The sequence below is a fragment of the Bombus fervidus genome, chromosome 14, assembly GCF_041682495.2.
Source record: "Bombus fervidus isolate BK054 chromosome 14, iyBomFerv1, whole genome shotgun sequence".
Lineage (NCBI taxonomy): Eukaryota > Metazoa > Arthropoda > Insecta > Hymenoptera > Apidae > Bombus > Bombus fervidus.
The window spans coordinates 7891188-7911301 of NC_091530.1; the positions used below are offsets into that span (position 1 = coordinate 7891188).

At 34.9% G+C, this 20114-nt stretch overlaps 2 protein-coding genes across 9 annotated transcripts in view; both read left to right on the forward strand.

Moving 5' to 3' along the window:
• Nucleotides 1–2844: 2844 nt before the first annotated feature.
• On the forward strand, nt 2845–11744 carry L(3)mbt (lethal (3) malignant brain tumor). Of its 7 annotated transcripts, none has more exons than XM_072016089.1 (17): nt 2845–3017; nt 5750–5957; nt 6647–6941; nt 7036–7275; nt 7348–7982; nt 8063–8222; nt 8310–8481; nt 8562–8742; nt 8825–9011; nt 9088–9305; nt 9384–9612; nt 9704–9893; nt 9983–10104; nt 10180–10543; nt 10621–10695; nt 10795–11104; nt 11187–11744. In XM_072016089.1, the coding sequence occupies exons 1-17, from the start codon at nt 2992–2994 to the stop codon at nt 11310–11312; spliced, it is 3738 nt and encodes a 1245-aa protein (XP_071872190.1). In that variant the 5' UTR covers nt 2845–2991; the 3' UTR covers nt 11313–11744. The 7 variants fall into 7 exon arrangements, with proteins under 7 accessions (XP_071872190.1, XP_071872196.1, XP_071872189.1 ...); XM_072016095.1 differs by having other exon boundaries at nt 2847–3017; nt 7036–7212; nt 8813–9011; XM_072016088.1 differs by having other exon boundaries at nt 2849–3017; nt 8813–9011.
• Nucleotides 11745–12334: 590 nt separating this feature from the next.
• Nucleotides 12335–20114, forward strand: part of Fng (Fringe glycosyltransferase) — a 122608-nt gene continuing 114828 nt past the window's right edge. Inside the window, exons 1-3 of one of the 2 annotated variants that reach the window (XM_072016696.1) lie at nt 12337–12493; nt 13045–13311; nt 14265–14504. In XM_072016696.1, the coding sequence (XP_071872797.1) occupies nt 13207–13311; nt 14265–14504 (345 nt within the window). In that variant the 5' untranslated portion in view covers nt 12337–12493; nt 13045–13206. Of the gene's footprint in view, nt 13312–14264; nt 14505–20114 lie in introns of both variants that reach the window. The other variant, XM_072016695.1, reaches the window with a different exon arrangement.

Consider the following 20114-nt stretch of genomic DNA (forward strand, 5'->3'; position numbering starts at 1 on the left):
TTTACAAAAGACTGCAACAAAGATTCAATATGTTAATTAAATATTTGTTGTAATTTTTAATATTTTTGCACTTATATAAACGTATTAAAAGAACGTACTTTAAATATAATTATATTATTGTTGCTGCTTATATAATAGTTATTATTTTGCTACTATATTGACAACTTTTATTGGAGTATTTTTAAAGGCAAAGTGGATTTATATGGATATAGTAATTGCAACACTGTATTGTTGTTTGACTTTAAAAATAACTTACCAGGTCAAAGTATAGTATATTATTTACAATTATTAAAGTTCATATAAATATGGACAATGTGATAAATAATAATCTACCAAAGTATATGTTTATCTGATAAGAATGAAATTCCAATACCAAATATATTATTTTATTACGAATACCATAGCGAATGTGTGTGTCTACTTTTACGTGTCAAAATATAACATGATTGAATTACGTCAAAGTGCGTCGCACATATATACATACAAAACCGAATAAAATATATATTTAAATCTTACAAAGCGGAAAGTCATATTCAATGATAATAAGATAAATTAAATAATAAATTATGTATTCGTATAAAATAAATATCGATAATACAAATTTTAGAAAAATGCACGTAAAATTTTCGCAGTGTTCTCATCAAAACGTTCCCTTACCAGATGAAAACACTATGCTCAATGACAGTGAATAATGGAGTCGATGCTAAGTCGGAAAAAAAATCTTTCGTTGTCTCGGGTTAGCTTATTATAATGCACACAATATCACGCATCGTAACATATTTTGTGACAAGAGACTGGATTTACTGCTTATGTCTTCTGTTTTGGTAAGTACAACAATCCATCAAGTCCATCAGCTGATAGAACAAAACACGAGCTGTCTCTACGCCATTGTACGTTTCCAACTATTCTATAACAAGTTACACGTCCACGGACAAGTTTCACGGAATAAAATTCGATCAATTACGAGCATCATCCTGCTCCTTATTATCTTTCCGAATTTTTTCTCGATCGCACAAAATACTTTTTCTATCCGTTTTTTACCTTTTCCTTCAAAACACGTATGCGTGTTAATCGGCCTTTTCGAAGCGTATGACAGTGCCGTCGCCACGGGTGGAGCCCCTTACCACGGTCGTATTCGCAGTATAGGGCAACTCTCGTGGCGAGGGTAAGGTTCGTAATGTCATGAGGCGTGGTTTACAAATCGGTCGCTAGCCATGGAGCGCTACGATCTAGAGGTTAATGAAAGCAATACACTGGGTGTCTCGCAATTTAGTATGCAATCTTTGCCAATGTATTCTATGTAGAAATAAGACTAAAATATCATGTAATAAAAAGTTCATAAATGTTTTATTAAAAAGTTATAACAAAAATATGAAACGTAAAACGATACATACTTATGCATACATTTCGAAGTATCATTCGCCTTTATTAATGCAAAGTTAATATCGATGTGTTATTGAATTTACTATAAACTGAATTTCATAACGATTTTGTCTTACTTCTTCATAGCGTACGTTTATCCTCGTACAGTAGAATCTAATAGAATCATGCTTAAGAACAGTAAACATATATCAACACATTAAAGGAAGATTATTAACGTACATATTTTTGTTATAATTTTTTGATAAAGCATTTATAGATTTTTTGCTATATGACATTTTAGTCTTATTTTTACCTATTGAATATACCAATAAAGTTTATACACTAAAGTAAAATACAGAACATAGTAAGGCATACAAATCACACTTCTGACCTAAAACGCCTTACTCCTTAGTGGACAAATTGACGTTTACTAAATTCACTAAGAGCTTTGTTCCCGTTATGGGAATTACCAGATCTTTGTTCCCGTTATGGGAATTACCAGATCTTTGTTCCCGTTATGGGAATTACCAGATCTTTGTATACTATATTCCCCTCCTGCCATCATCCCTATAAGATAAAGAGGGTTTAGAGAGAGATCTCCGATGAGATTTCCCTCTCCTTCTAGCTCTCTCTTCAAACAGAAAACAATACGCGGGAAGTGTTTGTATTGGATCTGAGTTTATAGCAGGGTATTAGCTAGCATTTCTATACTATGGTAACGAAACTTAAGTGAGAAAAGACTCTCGAAGCTCCGCAACTCAGCTTGGACACCACTGGTGTGCAACATCGAGCGCAAGCGTTTACGTACTCTATGACATATGTTTCTCAAATACGTAAATATGTATATATATTTATATGCGTAAATGAATCTATACTTATATATACATATAGATTCGCGCATATTTATAATTAAGCGATTCTTTAGATCCGCTAAACCGAGCGCTTTTCAATGGTTATACTTCCATACGGTTCTTCGAATATGTGATAATGAATTTACTGTAGCGAATTAAATGTACGATGAATGTATGCATATCGTATGGAAATTTTATAGTTGCTGCGTTAAAAATAAGGAGACTCTGTCGTTATGGACGCGCAGCAGGAAATAAGAGTCTCAATGTAGTCGACAATTCCATTAAATTTGTTATACCTACTTCTACCTACTTCTATTTTTTATTTCGATCGATACCGAAGAGCGTTTAATTCTTGTTTTACGGAGCCAAAAATATAAATTACTTTTACTTTGATTTGGTTAATGCGAAGAACTTGAAATATTATTTTGCAAAATTGAGAGTGAAAACAATTTTTTAACTTTTAATATAACTTATGTATGAAAATAAGCGAAAGAATAATTACGATCATTCGTTGCTTTATATATTCGCGGATTAATTGTACGCGAGTTGTATTTTGTTCGTAGAAAAAAATATTGTATTTGTAAAATAAATTTACTTTGACATTTGAAAAGCGATAGCCAAAAAATTTTTATTACATGCTATTAAATACATATTTCTGAAACAGTTAAACATTTTTATCTTATTCTATTTTATGTGAACAAATGTGAATGAGCCTTTACAGCAGAAGCAACATGGGTCGATGCGCATGCGCAGTTAGAATGATATCGTCTCTTCGCATATGATGGCGACTGACAACTTTAAAACGTGAGTTTATTATCATATAATTTCTTATGTTTACAATGTGCTGTTCGCGTGTAAAATATGACAGTGATAACATTAAATATTCAGTTGTTTGTTAGTCAAGTAATTTTTTTCTCACGATCGACGTTCGATAGATTATATCCTTAAAATTACCGCTCATAATTCGTTAGACCAACATTCACTTATCCTAGTAAGTATACCTATAAAGCTTCCCGTAACTTCTTGCATTGATGTACTTGAAAAAAGTTGTAAAGTATTTATGAATGAATGTAACGTGTACAAACTTTTTAATACATATTATCACGATTATCATAATAATCTTTACTTATATTCTTTTTCAATTTACCTCCACTCATATAGAAATATACTTAAAATATTATGACTTGGTGCTTTGATAGTGATTATATCTACATATTCATAAGATCAATTTATACCGATAAAGTAAAAATAATGAATTAGTTTTGTTTTCATTGTATCTTTGAAAACTTTTTTAATAACCTCGATGTCTCGTAGATTAAATATCTCGTACTTTATTAAAATATACATATTCTACTGTTAATGCTCATAAAATAACAAAGGTATTCGTAATCTTAACGTTGTATAATTAAAAAAAAAAATCTGTTTTCATTCAGGATTATCTACTTTATACTGTTTTTTTACAAATCATATTTATGTCGTATTATTATCATTATTAGTAATTTATATCAAGTTTATACATTATTAAAAACTTTAATAAATTTGATGCTAACAATATTTTATTACAAATTTTTATCTCTTTCAGACGTAAATTTACGAAATTCCAGTACTGTAATCATAATCTGATAGTTGTAAATTCATTATACAGAGTAATAATATATATCGAGCATTAAAAATGTTAGCTTTTATATTTTAGAGGTTAATGCAGAAGTATATCGAAATCGAAACTTGAGTATTTGCTTAGTGTGCGAAATGAATATATCAATTATCATTTTCTATGAACTAATATAAATGATATTTTCGCGTATGGTACAGTAGAAAATATTGATCGTCAAATTTAATAATTTTATCAAGAGCTCGTCGGAAATTACTGTTTCAAAGGCAGAATCCTTTTCACCGATTACACGTACTGCTACGTTTAACCAATCCAACCACGATAACAATATGACGTCACGCGATAACTCTCTGCCATTGGTCAAAATCAACAACTATGAAAATAAAATAATAAAATTTAACATGTACAACTACACTTAAAGCATGTCTGAGTCGGATACAATTCGTATCAAATATTCTGATTAAATTACCGATACCTTGGTGAATTTCAATTTTTAAAATCCAATGCGATAATCTGTTAAATAGTGACAAGTATGTGACTCGCCGTTTTAAAAAAATTTAGCTTGGTTTAGCTCGCATTGATCAGCGGAACGCGAATTGGTTTTACTTTTTTTTTTTAGGTTGATATTTGCGCGGGAGATTCGTGAAAGGATGTAGACGAGAAAAGTCTGCCCGCGAAAAGGCAGTAGATTAAATAAAAAAAAACTTTGTTACGTGGTATATAGTTATCGATCGGCAGTGCATGATCCTTGAATGATTTCAAAATTACTCATACTTGGGAAAAATCTGTATATCCGATGCGGTTAATAGTGTATCGAGAATGTTACGATTGGTCGAGATTGTGAACTTGTTCTTTAGTGTAACTCGGATTAACCAATAGGAAGCGGCCTGTTGCGCCGTCGCTACTACAGTTAGAACCTATGAGGATATAGCTGTAGCGTACGCAGAGTGAAGGCTCGAACGCTTAAAAAATATGTGAAATTTATCGTTTAAAATTCAGTGGAATTTCAACTTGGTTCGTTCTTAGTTTATGTCGCGTTAATTGTTTGCATTACTCTGAGAATCCCTGTGAATCCCGCAACAAATAATCAGTTTTATATAGTTTGATCCATCCCCCTATTCCAGTGAAAAGTGTGCGTGCGTGCGCGTTTGTGTCTTCAAGTGATTCGTGATGCGCGTTGAACGATTTGTAAAAGTACTTCAATAAAAATACCTATGGTATAACTATTGAAATTGTTAGCTCCCGAGGATTTCTGGTGTTCCATAGAATGTATGGAATAAATTGTTGGCTAACTGATGCAGTTGAAAGCGTGAAAATTAATAACGTAACTACACTGAAAGATATTTGTTCGGCGCGTGTTTCAAATCGTGTTAGTGATTCTCTTAACGCCCAGTTATGGCTATCGGGGATACCATTGCATTAGTTATTAAACTTTGTGTATTCAAAAATTGCAGTTATTTGCAAATTATGTAACTAGCAACAATTTTACTTGGTGATAGGAAATATTAAAGCATAAGTAGGTTTGTAGAATTACAAAATACTTTCACTTGTCTATTTTTTTTCATTCCATTCATCGTACGAAATTGTTTAGATATTAATTCATTTTTTGATAAAAAGATGTTTTGTTATTATTTTGCCTATTCAATCGTTTTTTTTTTATAGCAATTTTCAAAAATAAATTTTTTAAGTATAGATAAGATTTAAATGATTAGATCATTTAAGTTTCTTTTATCTTTTAATCTTTCAGTCATGTTTTTATATATTTGTATCATAATATAATATAAACAAGTAAACAGAATTTTCTGAAAATATGACGTTGATTGATGCTCTTAAATGTTCTTGTGATGATTTAAATCGTTAAATGTACAAAGTAAGTCTCTTTATACAATTTCTAAAAATATATTGCATTATGTTTTTTCAACAGAATGGAAGAAGAAATAGTAGTAGATGATGTAGATGAGAATAGTAGCACGGAGGTTCCACAGTCAGATGATCCAACAACACCCGTTATGCCTTTATTATACATTCAACAAAGTAAATTACGTTCGGCTCCACCAACAACCACAAATCAGACTTTGGTTTCACCTAATGCTACTCAATTGGCTGCTATTATCAATCCAGTCAATAATCAGGTAATTTGTTAATATCCTTATCTTAAATGAGATAGCTTGAGTTTTCAAGACAGAATATTATTTTCTCTTCATATTAAATATAATATAACATCAAAAAATTTTATAATAAAATTTGAATATATTTTTAATATTCATGATTTTATAATCTTACATAAGTAGAATAATATATTATACTGTATAGTACAATAAAGTGTATAGTTATAGTATATAGGTCAGAGTAACCTATAATTATATAAAATGATCCAGTATAGTTGTGTTACTTTAAGTGTCTACTGTTAACTATGCTTTCATTATTTCATATGTAAGTGAATATGGAATATACACATGTAAAGTGTGAAATCCATGTATAGGTGATAGCAGTGAATAGTGTACACCTTTATAATAAATATAGATCTGTTCAATATACTTGCTACAGTGGATAACAAGTAGGAAAGTATAAATTACATTAAACATTACTTTTATAACCATACAGATATCTTATCATAGTATATCAAAAATATTTCAAATATTTCTTAAAATTTGTAAATTTGTAAATATGTAAGGAGTGACACAAAATTAGACAATTTTTGATGTTCAAATGACATATGATTAAATTGTGTTAAGACGTCAAGTTTATTCAATCAATTTTTTGGTGATTTGTAAATTATTTTAATGCCATCAATGAACTGTTTATTTTATTCTAATTACAGATTGTTACTGGACAAAACAAAGTGTTTATACAAGGGCCAAGTCAGGTTACTACTTCTCAGAATAAACAACATATTGTAATCCATCGGCCAATTAATACTGTCAGTACCACAACTACTTCGCAAGGACAGAAACATATATTGCTTAGAAAGTCCAATGCATCTACTGCTCAGATAGTGCCCTTAAGTACCTCTCAAGGAAATCAGACCAATGCACAAGCAGGCAAACACACCTTTGCATATCTTGGGACTCTCATTAAACCAAATAAATCACGGGAATCTGTTGTTATACCAGCAGGTGACTATTTTATTTTCATAATAACATTATGAGTAATAAAAAAGATACTTTTTATTGATATAATCTTAATTTACTTTTTCATATCTTTTATTAGGAGCTCTAACTACAACTCAGATAGCTAAACCAAAATTAGTGATAGCACCAGTTATATCACAGTTAGCTCAAACTTCAACAAGTACTACTACAGGATCTCAAAGTCAACCTCCGAAACACATGACTAATTTATTATTACCAGTCAGCATACCTCAACAAAGTGGACCTACTAAATCCAGTATGTTTAATTTAAAAATTAACAATGGCCAAATTAATACAGAAAGTAAAGGAACTATTACAGGTAAATAATTGAAAGCATGTTTCATTGTATTGTTAAATTTGAATTAACTATTCCCTTCTTTTTATATTATAGTATTACGGGAGTCAAAAACTACAAATTCAGCTACACATCCACCTCCTTTGCATCCTATTGCAAAAATGAGTTTACTAAACGCAAATAAAGGAAATAATAATTCTACAGACAGTATAAAAATTACAGAAAATCCAGATTCCGCAGTTATTACCCCTATTCCGAAAAAAGACGACGCCGGTATACCTGAGAAGCGAAAAAAGACGATAAGCAATATATTAAGAGGATCGAGTGAAAAACGAATGAAAAAACAAAATCTTCCGAAATCTACTCAAGAGAGTATAGTTGATGTAAGCTATGCACTAAGTAGTCCGGAATCAGAACAAGATAAGGATAAGAAAGTGCAAAATGATGATGACATTACATTGATTAAAGTAGTTCCTAGTGAAGATAAAACTGTGAAACTTACTACTAATACTAATGTCGATGACGATATAAAAATCGAAATTATTAAAACACGCACAAGCTGTGGCATTGAATCATTAACGGACAATAAAAATGATACTAAGATTAATATAAGTAATCATGAAGACTTGAAAGATCATTTAAATGCAACACATAACGATTCCAATTTCGATGCGGCGAAAGTTTTAGATTGGAAGGACGGTGTTGGTACTCTTCCAGGAAGTACATTAAAGGTATGACCATATAACATTAGAAAATTAATTTTTGATGTCATGGTTTAATAAAATAGCGAATAATTTATTATATTTCATAGTTTTGTATGAATGAATTTGGTATTATGGAAGTAGTGGATGAAGATGAAAATAACAAACAAGGTAAAGATTGCATTGGCGACAAAGAGAACGTTTGTTCGACACAGAATTCCTCCAAGTCTACCCCGGTAACTGTTAATAATATAAACAACGAAAAGAAACGTAAGTATTAACAATGCGAATATGCATATTTTCTTTCAAAGAGTGAAGGAAGATTTCTTACGAATGTGACCGAGTTCATTTTTATAGCCGATGATAGAAAATCGAGGACTGTTTCGGCGGATACAATGTACCATTGTGAAGGCTGTGGATGTTATGGACTAGCTGCAGAATTTGAAAGTCCGATATCGTGTGGTCCATCATGTACGGAAATAATAGAAGCCAAGAAACAGCCTCCGATGCGGAAAGAAAAAGACTTGAAGTATGTTGTTCGATATAAAGTTTTCTAATATTTAATTAAATATATACTTTTTTATAAGTTTATTTTTATTTTATTGACAGAGATCTACGCGCGAAACGGAAACGTAAAAGATTACTTCAAGAACAGCAACAGTCTAAGGAAATAGAAGAGAAATCCGAAGACAAAGGACAAGAAAAGGTGAAATCTGAGACAGACGAGGATACAAAGGATACTATTACAGGAATGGATGAAGAGAGTCAGGGAGATAACACCGAATCGAAGGTACTTGTGACCAAACTTTCCTTTTACAATCATTGAAACATACTGCTTATAAATGTGTCTCTGTATTCAGTATCCTTGGCAGACAGGGAAACTCGGATTTTCATGGTCTAAGTATTTGGAACATTGTAAAGCAAAGGCAGCACCCGTTAAGTTATTCAAAGACCCCTTCCCATATGCAAAAAATCATTTCAAAGTTGGAATGAAATTAGAAGGAATAGATCCTGAACACCCGTCACGATATTGTGTTCTTACGGTTGTTGAAGTAGTAGGTAAGTTATTTCACTTTCTTCTTTTTATATTCAATCTATAACAACATACTCAGTTTATTTATTTGGATAATTCCAGGTTATCGAATACGTTTGCATTTCGATGGATATGCAGAAAATTACGATTTTTGGGTAAATGCAGACAGTATGGATATTTTCCCGGTTGGCTGGTCGGAAAAGAATGGACATCGATTAGACCCACCGAAAGGTTACGTAGCTAGTAATTTTAATTGGAACGCGTATTTAAAAATTTGCAAAGCTACTGCAACGCCAAAAAATATTTTTTCAAACAAAAGTGTAAGTGCCAATCAATTTTTAATCAAACGATTTATTTTTTAATTTCATGAACTTCACCAATATACTTTACTATTTTAGTCAGTATGTCCTACTGGTTTCCGCGTAGGAATGAAATTAGAAGCTGTAGATAGGAAGCATTCTTCTTTGGTTTGTGTAGCAAGCATAGCAGGCCTAATGGATTCCCGTATATTAGTTCATTTTGATTCTTGGGATGAAGTGTATGATTATTGGGCGGATGCAAGTTCTCCATACATTCATCCAGTGGGATGGTGTCATCATAATGGTCATAGTCTAACGCCACCAAATAGTAAGCGAAATAATATGTATTCGATTTTTATATTTTTGTATCTTCTTCCGGAAAAAACGATGCATGTAAAAATGCGAATTTATTGTTTCAGATTATAAAGACCCTAAATCTTTCACATGGGATGCGTATCTCAGGGAAAGCCGTTCCATGGTCGCGCCAGCGAGAGCTTTTAAACAACGACCACCTTGCGGATTTAAGCGTGGAATGAAATTAGAAGCGGTTGATAAACGCGTGCCTCAACTTATAAGGGTAGCAACAGTTGAAGACGTAAAAGATCATATGTATGTAAATTACAAATATTTATTTTTATCTTAAAATTAAGTGGAGCACAGTACAATTATTTGTATATGTATATATTTTTGTTTTACAGGCTAAAAATACGATTTGACGGATGGCCAGAAAATCATGCTTATTGGGTCGATGACGATTCCCCTGACATACATCCCATGGGTTGGTGTATGAAAACGGGTCATCCCTTGGAACCGCCATTAAGTAAAAATTTTTTAAATATTTTTATACCTCTCATGTTTTTATATTCTTATTCTAAATATGTATTACTGTCTCTAGCTCCAGATAACTTAAATGACAGGCCCGAGTGTGGAACGTATGGCTGTAAAGGAATAGGGCATGTAAAAGGGCCTAAATATGCAACGCATAACTCTGCATCTGGTTGTCCGTATTCACCTCAGAATCTTCATAAAGTTAGACAATTGGCCGATAGACTTAATCTGAAGCACGAGACTTGCGACTTTGAAGATGATGTACAGGATAGACCAAAATTAGAAAAAGCAGACAAAATAAAAATGGAAAAGTCTGAGAAGTTGGAGAAGCCGTTGTTTTCGGAGGAACGATTAATAAAGACTGAGAAAGAAATTAAACAAGAAGATGGAGATTTCTCTGACAAGAATGACAAATCAGAAAATTCGGAAAAGTAAACTATACGAATATTCTGTATTATATTATACATTGTTGTAATTGCTCTGTACATGAGTAATTCATAATTTACAGGTCTAGTAAATCGAAACATCATCACAGTGACGGACAAACGGATGATGACGAGCTTTTGAGAAAGAGAAAGAAAAGGTTCACTCATGACTATATTTCTTGCATTTATAAACATGTTTATTGCAAACGTATATAAATGTATTTATAACTAACTTGTATGTTTTTATACTTTTATAGACGGCAAGTTTCTGAAGAACCTTTATATTCCCTTTCGAATTCATATGGTGACTCGTCGCTATCTACTATACCCTATGCTGCAAATATGCCTGATAAACAATTACGTACAGAATTGTACCAATCCGTTTACAATCCTGGATATAATCCGTTACCGGATTCGCCGCATATATGGGCGAAGCATAGCAATGCTTTAAACAGGGTAGTGGCGAAACAGAACACGAATCCTCGAAGGTGGTCGAACGAAGAAGTTATCAAATTTATACAGAGCGTTCCCAATTGTAAAGAAATAGGAAATATCTTTAGGCAACATGTAAGTATTTAAAAAAGAGGAAGAAATGTAATACAATTTATTATATTCAAACTGTGTTTAATTTCTTATTCGATATTTATAGAATATCGATGGTGAAGCATTTTTAATGTTGACTCAAGAGGATTTGGTATCGCTATTGGGATTGCGTCTCGGACCTGCAATTAAGTTGTACAATAGTATAGTTCTTTTACGTCGAAGAGCAACGTGAATGATGTGCGATGAACGCACATACAGTTGGGTTTTAAAGAGTGCAAAATGGCAGCTATTATGACGATTACGTCAGAGGTATTTATTTAAAATAAAGGAGAAGAAGCTTGGAATCATTGGGATAGAAATGTATCTTCTATCGCAATTAGGAATATTGATTTACAAATGGAGGGAAAATTTGTAACAAATCCTAATTTGATGATACAAAAGATATTTATTAAAGTGAAAGATGATCGTATGTTTGAAGTTGAAATGGACGATTTTTATCGATTTGTGATCACGAGATGTAACTATAGCTCGAATGGACGCTCATGATGAAGTACTTACGATTGTCTGTCTTAATTTTTTTCTTATACTGTAAAGTGCATTGAATCATGTACAAATGTAAATATTGACGATCTTAATAATTAAATATTGTAATACAAAAATATAAGCAGTCTTTTATGAAGGAATATACACCTGACTTGTGTTACTCATATTTTACACCTGTAAACACCTATCCTCTGAACTTTTTAGGATGAATTTATCCAAAATAACAGTAACATCTTTATATAACGTATATAATATTTCAAATATTTTGCAATTGATACTTTATTTTCACTACATATGAAAGATATATGAAAAAAAAAAAAAAAAAACAATGAATGAAAGTCAATTCAGATAAATAAAACAACCGTATAAAAAATGTATTTTATAAACAAAAGATCCGGATTCAAGAATGCAGACTGTATAAATAAGTTAAGTTATAAATCAAAAGTTCACACATAATGTTTATTTATTAAAAAATAAAAGCAAAGTAAGGTAATAATTTTTACAATTGCTTATTTCATTTATTGTTCATTGATTTCCAATCGATATAAAAATTTATTAAGTTATTAATCGGATCAACGTACAACGAAGAGGCGGTGCTCCATTTAAAACGCGTCCCCCTTCTCATTCGTTCCAGACATTGTGCCACTCTCCAGGTCGCTCTCCCACCACGCCGGCCAAGTGGCTGCTATGGCGATGTTTACAGCGTAGTCACGACGACTGGCCATGTGTTCAGTCGGTGGCTTGTCGCGCGCCGTGCAGTATTACGTTTTGGTGCGTGTTCGCCTCGTGACTCTTCGTATATCTCCGCTTCACAAAAGCGTTCCCGTGTGACAACCACTTGACTGTCAAATACTCGCCGCTCTTCTACAGGTTGAAATTATTTATAGTACAACGATACAAAAAACAAACAATCAATTATAATCAATTTACAAAAGTATTATATAGTTTTTCATGATAGATTCGCAAGACGAATTGCTTGAAACACGAGATTATCGTTCAATTGAAATCTACAATTCTTCAAACAGAGATATCGATTTCGAAATTTTAATCGATTTTCATAAGTCGTTGGCCGAATCAACAACAAATTAACGTGAAACGGAACGATGACATTGGTGGTGTCATCGACAATTAAATATAACGGAATAACCGAAATTTTGCAGGTTATCCTTTCAGTTAATTTACAAAGTGACAAGAAGGAACTTTCGATGGGACATTCGTGATCGTGTATTACAGTGAATCGAGTTACAGTTCACGTGATTCATTGTCATGCGCAGACTCGATCGTTGCGTGTGACGAGTAGGTTAGATTTGATTATCGAAAGCGAACGATTTATTCGATATTTTGAAAGAGTAACACGGGAGTGACGCGCGGGAACGTGATTACTTTTGTATGTTATGACTGGCATATTTTTCACGCGGCAGAAGGAGGGGAACGATGCAAGGTGGTTGCCGTTGATCGTTGGAGTTCGAGAAAAACGTGAAAATCACGAGGAAGAGGGACGGTCGGTGAAATTCGGTGGCGGTGGGCCACAGGCTCGATTGTCGGTGATTGGCGCGGGATACGCCGGCACCGGAAGTGCTAAAATGCCCCGTAGCCTGCCGACTAGACGAGGTCTCCAGGCGTTGGCACTTGTTCTCGCCACTGCTTATGCTACCATTCTTCTTTATCAGGCTGTTGCACCCCGTCAGGTAAACGTTTTAATTTATCTTACATATGTTAGCGATTATTCTTAATCCTTCGCTTTACAACATTGAATAACAAGACGTGGCGTCTACTACCAAAGTTCAATTTTAACCCCTTTATTTCATATCACTGTCGATTAGTGAATACAAATTGCATATAATATTTCAGTACTTTGCTTTAAAATGTTAAACCAATAAATTATTAAGGCTAATAGCAATACCTACGGTGGATAGAAAAAGTATTTGCACATTAGTAGTTAGATTAGTAATTACATTAGTAATTTATTAATTCAACGAGTGAGACAAAGTACAACAACATTAAACAAAATAAGTGCATAATTAATAGGTGAGTAGCATTAACGGAGAATGGAATGAATGAAAAAAAAAAAAAACAATAGAATAAAGTAGATAGATAAATATATAAATAGAAGTAAATAAAGTACGGTCCAACATATAAAATTAATTAGTTTCAAATATATCAAATTTCGTATCATTCAGTAGTAGATACTTTTATAAGGCGATAAAGATTTGATATACTATAAAAATGAAACGTTGAACGTGGTAAAGGAAAGCGTTTCTTTGGATAATAAGGTTATGTGCAAATATTTTATGCAACTGCTGTATCAATAGAAAAGATCATAAGGTAAGGGGTTAATTGACTTTAGTAATAAAGAGAGATGTCACTTTCAAATGACGTGTTAATTGGTCTATTCTCGAAGCGCTATTCTCGGTAGCCAGTTATGTTAATCGAACGGTAAATCGAGTTCGAACTTATTTCGTCGCGAACGTCGTGAAAGTAAACATTCCGTGAGCTCGCGTGCACGTGCTCGCTTCTTTTCCAAGAATTCTCGATCAGATTATTGTTCTATGCGTGCGATGTTTACAAAATATTACCGATCCATTATGAGCGTATCGCGGTTGGTTTTATACTTATGTGTGTGTATGGCATTGTTGCGTAGTGGGTCGACGAGATGACGGTGGAAGTGAACAGTAGGAGCGTACTGGTGGAAGTGCCAGCCTCGAGGAGGATGCTGATAAACGAGGAATCTTCGGTGACACCTGCGATCGCGACTGCGACCATGGCACCGTTCACCACGAATCTCGACGACGTGTTCATCAGCGTGAAAACTACCAAGCATTACCATCACTCCCGTCTGCCAGCTATCATCAGCACGTGGTTTCAATTCGCTAAGGATCAGGTACGTGACAAATCCTTTCAAGCCTCTATGCTTTTACACGTCTACAGAATATTTTCCTAAGCCGTGGTTTGCGCTGTTGAGATATTTGTATTCTCCTTATTGTTGTATATCAGATCTTTATGGTTCATCTCTACGCTAATTTTGTAAGATTGCGATATTGGATTAGGTATAATACTAGATGTAAGTAACGCTTGTAAATTTTTACCAAGAGACTACCGATATCATTGGCCTTTCATTTCTACTTAATTAAATTCTAGTCGTTGAGCGTCTCCCACCGGCCCGTCCAGGAAATTTTCCCAAACTCTTCGATGGCCAGCCCACCACTGATTATAAGTACAATACCTAATACCGCAGTCTTAAAAAATCACCTGTTAGTATTAATTTATCCTATTAGTGGATCGTTTAGTTTGTCTTGCATTTTGTTCTATCCAATTCGTTTTCTTATCTTCTAATTGGTAACGGATCATCGAGCAATTAGTTTTAGAATGTACACTTTGTTCGACCGTTGTAATTGAATCATTACCATGTAATAGCTCATTTTTATCTCTATGTATCAACGAACAATACTTGAAGTAGTTTTCAGCGAAGAGTATTAATTGATTCTCGAAAAGAAAGTATTAATTCGTTAGACTGGCTGACTGTTTAGAATAGAGGCCACACTGTGTGCGATTTGTTACTGTTCGGTCGAGCATATACACGGCGGTTTTCAGCTTGATGAGCACTCGTCGTGGGAACGGGATTCTCTGTATTTCCGTTTTACCCTTTCCTTCTTTCTACGTCTCTTGTTCTCCACCAACTTCCACGTACCGTGTACAGCGTTTTATTTGTGTATTCAGCTCATGTTCTTGAAACAAACGAATTTTATGTATTCGTCTCTTCCGAATCCGTCTGTCCATCAGTTTTATTCGCTTCATCCATCTCTTTCTGGTCTTCGTTGACTGTAAAACCTCCTTAAAGATCCACCGGATAGCTAAGCTAAGCTATAGCTAATTTAATAGCACAGCTTTGGTAGGTTTCGTTTATGAATTTTAGTAACCTTCGTACTACGTTCGTTCATTGCTCTCATTAAATATAAATCCATTTTGCAAAATTCTAGTGTCTCTCTGTATCTCTTGCTTCATGAACCTTTGCCCGCCACTGTATGTATGTGCAAATAATTTATATAAAGCAAATAATTTAAAATGTAGCACAACACAGTGTAGCGTAGTTCACCGGTGTATTGCCGGCTTAAAAGTGTAGGTAGGTGGTAAGAAGGTCTAGGAACTCTCAACTTTCGCGATATTATCTTGCCACGACTAATTGCATGCATTGTACTTCCCCCCTGTTGCTCGGCCTTCCGCTCCCATCGCTACCGGCGACACTTCCTGGAACTAGCAGCCCAGAAAAGTCGCCGGAGGGCCGACTAATAATCGAGATTCTCAGGAATCGCGCATTCGAACGAATTATCCAGGGACCTAAAAGCTCGTTTCGGAGCACTCGTGTTCTCGAGGCGACGTAACATTTGCCCGTTACTTCGTCGTCGGTCTTCTTTGAAGCGCGCCTCGTAGCTTAGCTCGTTTTGCTCAATGGATTCAGAGTAAAAGAAATTTGATTGAATTACGTCTTGGGGCAATATATCGTTGTATCCTCGTCAAGGGTGGTCGATGAAAGCGATTAATTATTGTAGTAACTATCGACTTACCGAAGGACGTTGGGTGTTTCAGTACGGTATTTGGTTACGTTCTAATAAAATAGGATAGGTCAGGATATGAGACAACGAGACTGTACATTTTTATGCATTCGCAAGAAATTTGAAGGTTCAAAAATACATAGAACGTAAATATATACAGGTGAGTCAGTAAAAATTACCACCCCAAGTAGCTCGATATCTATGGACTTTATTATCGAAAAATGTTTCCAGTGAATCTTGTTGTATTTAAGCAGCCTGGCCAGATGAGTATATTTTGATCTTTTAATATCTTGTATTCTTTGAGATATTACGATGACGTCGATAGCGTCAGCGTATATTTTTTATAACATTAGTCGATCCAACTGGACGTTCCAATGAAAAACAATCAGTTTAGCAGCTATTGTAATTTTAAATTGTCAAATTTAACGGTATTCCTATGTTTTACGTTGCTTTGTTTTTCACACGTTAAATTCAGCAAATTGAAGTATTAAAATATCTGCTAAATAAAATGACTGACGTTATTAAGAGCACACGGTGGTCATTAAAATTCTCGGTCAGCTTGATATCTCGAAAAATATAAACTATTGGAAAATTTAAGTGTACTCGTATCGCAGCAGACTGCTTAAACGCGATAAATTTCGCTTCATAAAATCAATATACAACGAGTTATTTCAAACGGTAGTTTTTACTGTCTCACCCTGCACCAGATACATCGAAGCACGATGCTTGTTATAACATTTACCGGATGAAAGAAGCCTCTGCCTACGTTCTATTCTTTTTAGTTGACCTCATAGAGATGCGAATTTGAATAAAAATTCGCAGTTTAGAAATAAGAATATAAGCAATATTGTAGACCTTGGGATATTTAAAAAGATCGTAGCAAAAGCACTACTCGATGGTGTCAAAGATCTCAGTGTGGAATCGAGTTAATACGTGCAAGTATCTATGGCGATTTTCGAGAAACAAAAGCAGCTTTCTCGTTTTACGTTCTATCCTTATTTCCAGCGACGTTGCACGGTCTATGAGCAGGTAAGAAGGAATATTAAAAAATATCCTGATGCTCCTTTCGTTTCACGCTTTTACGAATTCACAAGAGAGAAATGATTTACGAAAAAAAGGGAGTTAGGTAGAAAAACGGACCACTGCTAGGCCTGATTGTATTGTTTACCTGTTGGTAGGCTCGTCCTAAATGAAAATGAATTTCTCTTCGGGTTGCTAACGTTGCTGCTGTCTTTACGGCTGCTAGTTTTTACGTCTATGCGACTAAATACATTGAAGAAAATATTTGAATATTTTTATAGAAATCTTCCTACGAATATATTATGTGTATTGTATGAAACGTTTCGAAATTTCATCAACAGCGCTGTTACGAGACATTGTGGTCGCGATTATATCGGCAAAGTTTGAGACCCGAGAATCTGGAAATTCATGGACATAGAAATTAGAAAATATTTATTGCAAGCATACTCTCCACGAACGTCAAAGTATTTGGACAGTAGATCATTCGCTAGCTATAGCAGCAAGCCAGGATATAGCGATTTTCAACATTAATTATATACATATCGAAGACCATTATTTATATCCTGTACTAATAATCAAGTGTATGTTTGTAATAAACGTAATTTCTATGTACATTTCCAGATTGGTTCCAAATATTACCGGTATAATCGTCGTAATCGTGTCTCGTCGTAGTGCTAATGAAATTTCAAAGAGCTTCGTACAACGCACAATTATTTATATACCATAATTTTCTACGCTAAATGTTCGGCTATTTTCGCGAGTCATTGTACATCGCAAAGTCTCAAGACCGCGAATATATTTGCATAGATATTACATACATTTGCATAGATGGTAGAAACGTTACTATTAACGGTCGAGGAAGAACCGTAAAAGAACTATAGATTGCGTTCGGATGACAAAGTTCGAATTTGCCATCCTATCGGTGCTACAGGGATACTTTCGATTTCGACAAATTGCTCGTGTTGCACTTTGCATCCAACTGGAATTCACGTGTTGCAATTGGAGAGTCATGGTGCTCGATTGGCTCGCTGTTAAGTAACATGCTGTAGGTGTTCATCGGAGGATTTCATTCGGAGAAGGAGGATCTGTGCCGGGGATGGCGATCGATCGGCCGTCGAAGCGTTTGTCATTAGTTTCAGTGACTCGCCCTATATCGCAACCCTTCAATTTACAACAGCCGTTTCGCCTCTGAAACGTCAGCGGATAATTGATCAATTACGTCGTTTATTTATCTGGAAACGCTCACCGACCGCATCGCTGTAATTTTACGCGAGTAAAATACAGAGTATCTCTCGAGTTAATTTCTCCTTTTCATTTTATTTCTTTTTCCCGTCTCTTTCCTTTTCTTTCTTTTTTTTTTATATCGATGATCACCGAGGACTTCTCCTTGAAATTAATCGGACCTCGGTTGCGACTTTTCAGTTGGGACGTTTTCGGTTGGGACGTCGAGCGTCGAAAACACTGTAGTTTACTTGTCCGTCGATATTTTCAGAGCATCGAAATAATATTTTCGTGTTTGGTGTTTGCGCGTGTAAAGTACATTTCTAGCTGTTCGATATTCGTTTCTCTCAGAGTTTGGAACGCACCTACAGCTCAGGTATATTCCACCGTTACTACGTTCGAGTACGTACTTAAATGCTCGAGTACGTAAGCATTTACACGCTCGTCTATCCGAGTATTCAGATTTTCGAGTCCTCGCGAGTTCCTACTTTCACACACTCGTGTACTCTTATATTTATACATTCAATTCCTCGACTACCTAATTCCTAGGTTTACGGATTAGGTATTATATTGTCATTAGGTATATTAGGTTCGGACCTTCTCAAACGATCCACATACTTTGTGATATTCCTTCGCAGACGATTTACAGCTCGGATTTCTCGATCTTCCAGTTTATTACAAAACGGGACGCGAGTACTCTCCTAGCTGGAGTCGAGAACAGCCTATTTAATTCCTAACGTCGCGTCGCCCATAGAGTTGGAAACGGGGACTGCAACCAAAACGTTTAAATTATTCTCGAGCAAGATAGAAAGAGAGAGAGAGATAGAATTGGGTCCCAGTGCAATGGAGATATCGGCTTAACGACGATGCCCGTTTTAGCCGCGACGTACGTGCGTGGATTAACGTAATTACGTCGATGTAACGCGACGCCGGTGCCACTGACGTCATCGCGTCTCTCGTCCCTCTTTTTCCCTGGCGTGCGATGTCTCTTGTTTGCCGGATATTCGTGTTCCTTCTGCGAACGCTGACTCGGGAGCTTATTCGTCTCACCTTTTTCTTTTTTTTTTTCTTTTCTCTTCCTCCGCGTTTGTTCCGTCTCTCCCTTCGCCACGGTTTAATTGTCGGTTATACAGGACATCCGTCTTGTCGCGACAACTCTTATCGTCGGTCGTAAGATAACGTTCCATGGATAGCCATCCAACAACCGCTGTTTGCTAAGCCGCTATTCAAGTTTTGGGAAATCGGAAGGAACAGCGATTTGTCACGCTCGAAATACGTTCGCCATTCGAAGCACGAATACGCGAGAAACTAGAAAATAGGATACGACTGAGTAACGAATAAAGCGATTTCTTATAGAAGAACGCGAAGAAAATGCGGGATACAATTTTTTATGATGTCGAAAACGTGGAATAAAATTATTCGATTTGAAGAACGCTTTGTCGCCGAGAAAAGTAAATCTGAAAATTCATCGCGCGCGTATGTTCCGCCAAACGCGTATAATTCCGAGCCAAACGCGTTCAAAACGGACAAATTTTGTTTCGCACTTTCTGTTTCTTTTCACGCGTGCAATTGCTTCCTGTCGATCGTTCATTCATACTTAAGTGGGAATTATCCAAGTTCCAGCGTACTTGACGAATTTTGAAATTCGCTTTTCTCGAAAATTGAGCGTTAAGAAATTTTATTCTGTACTTTCTTCTTAT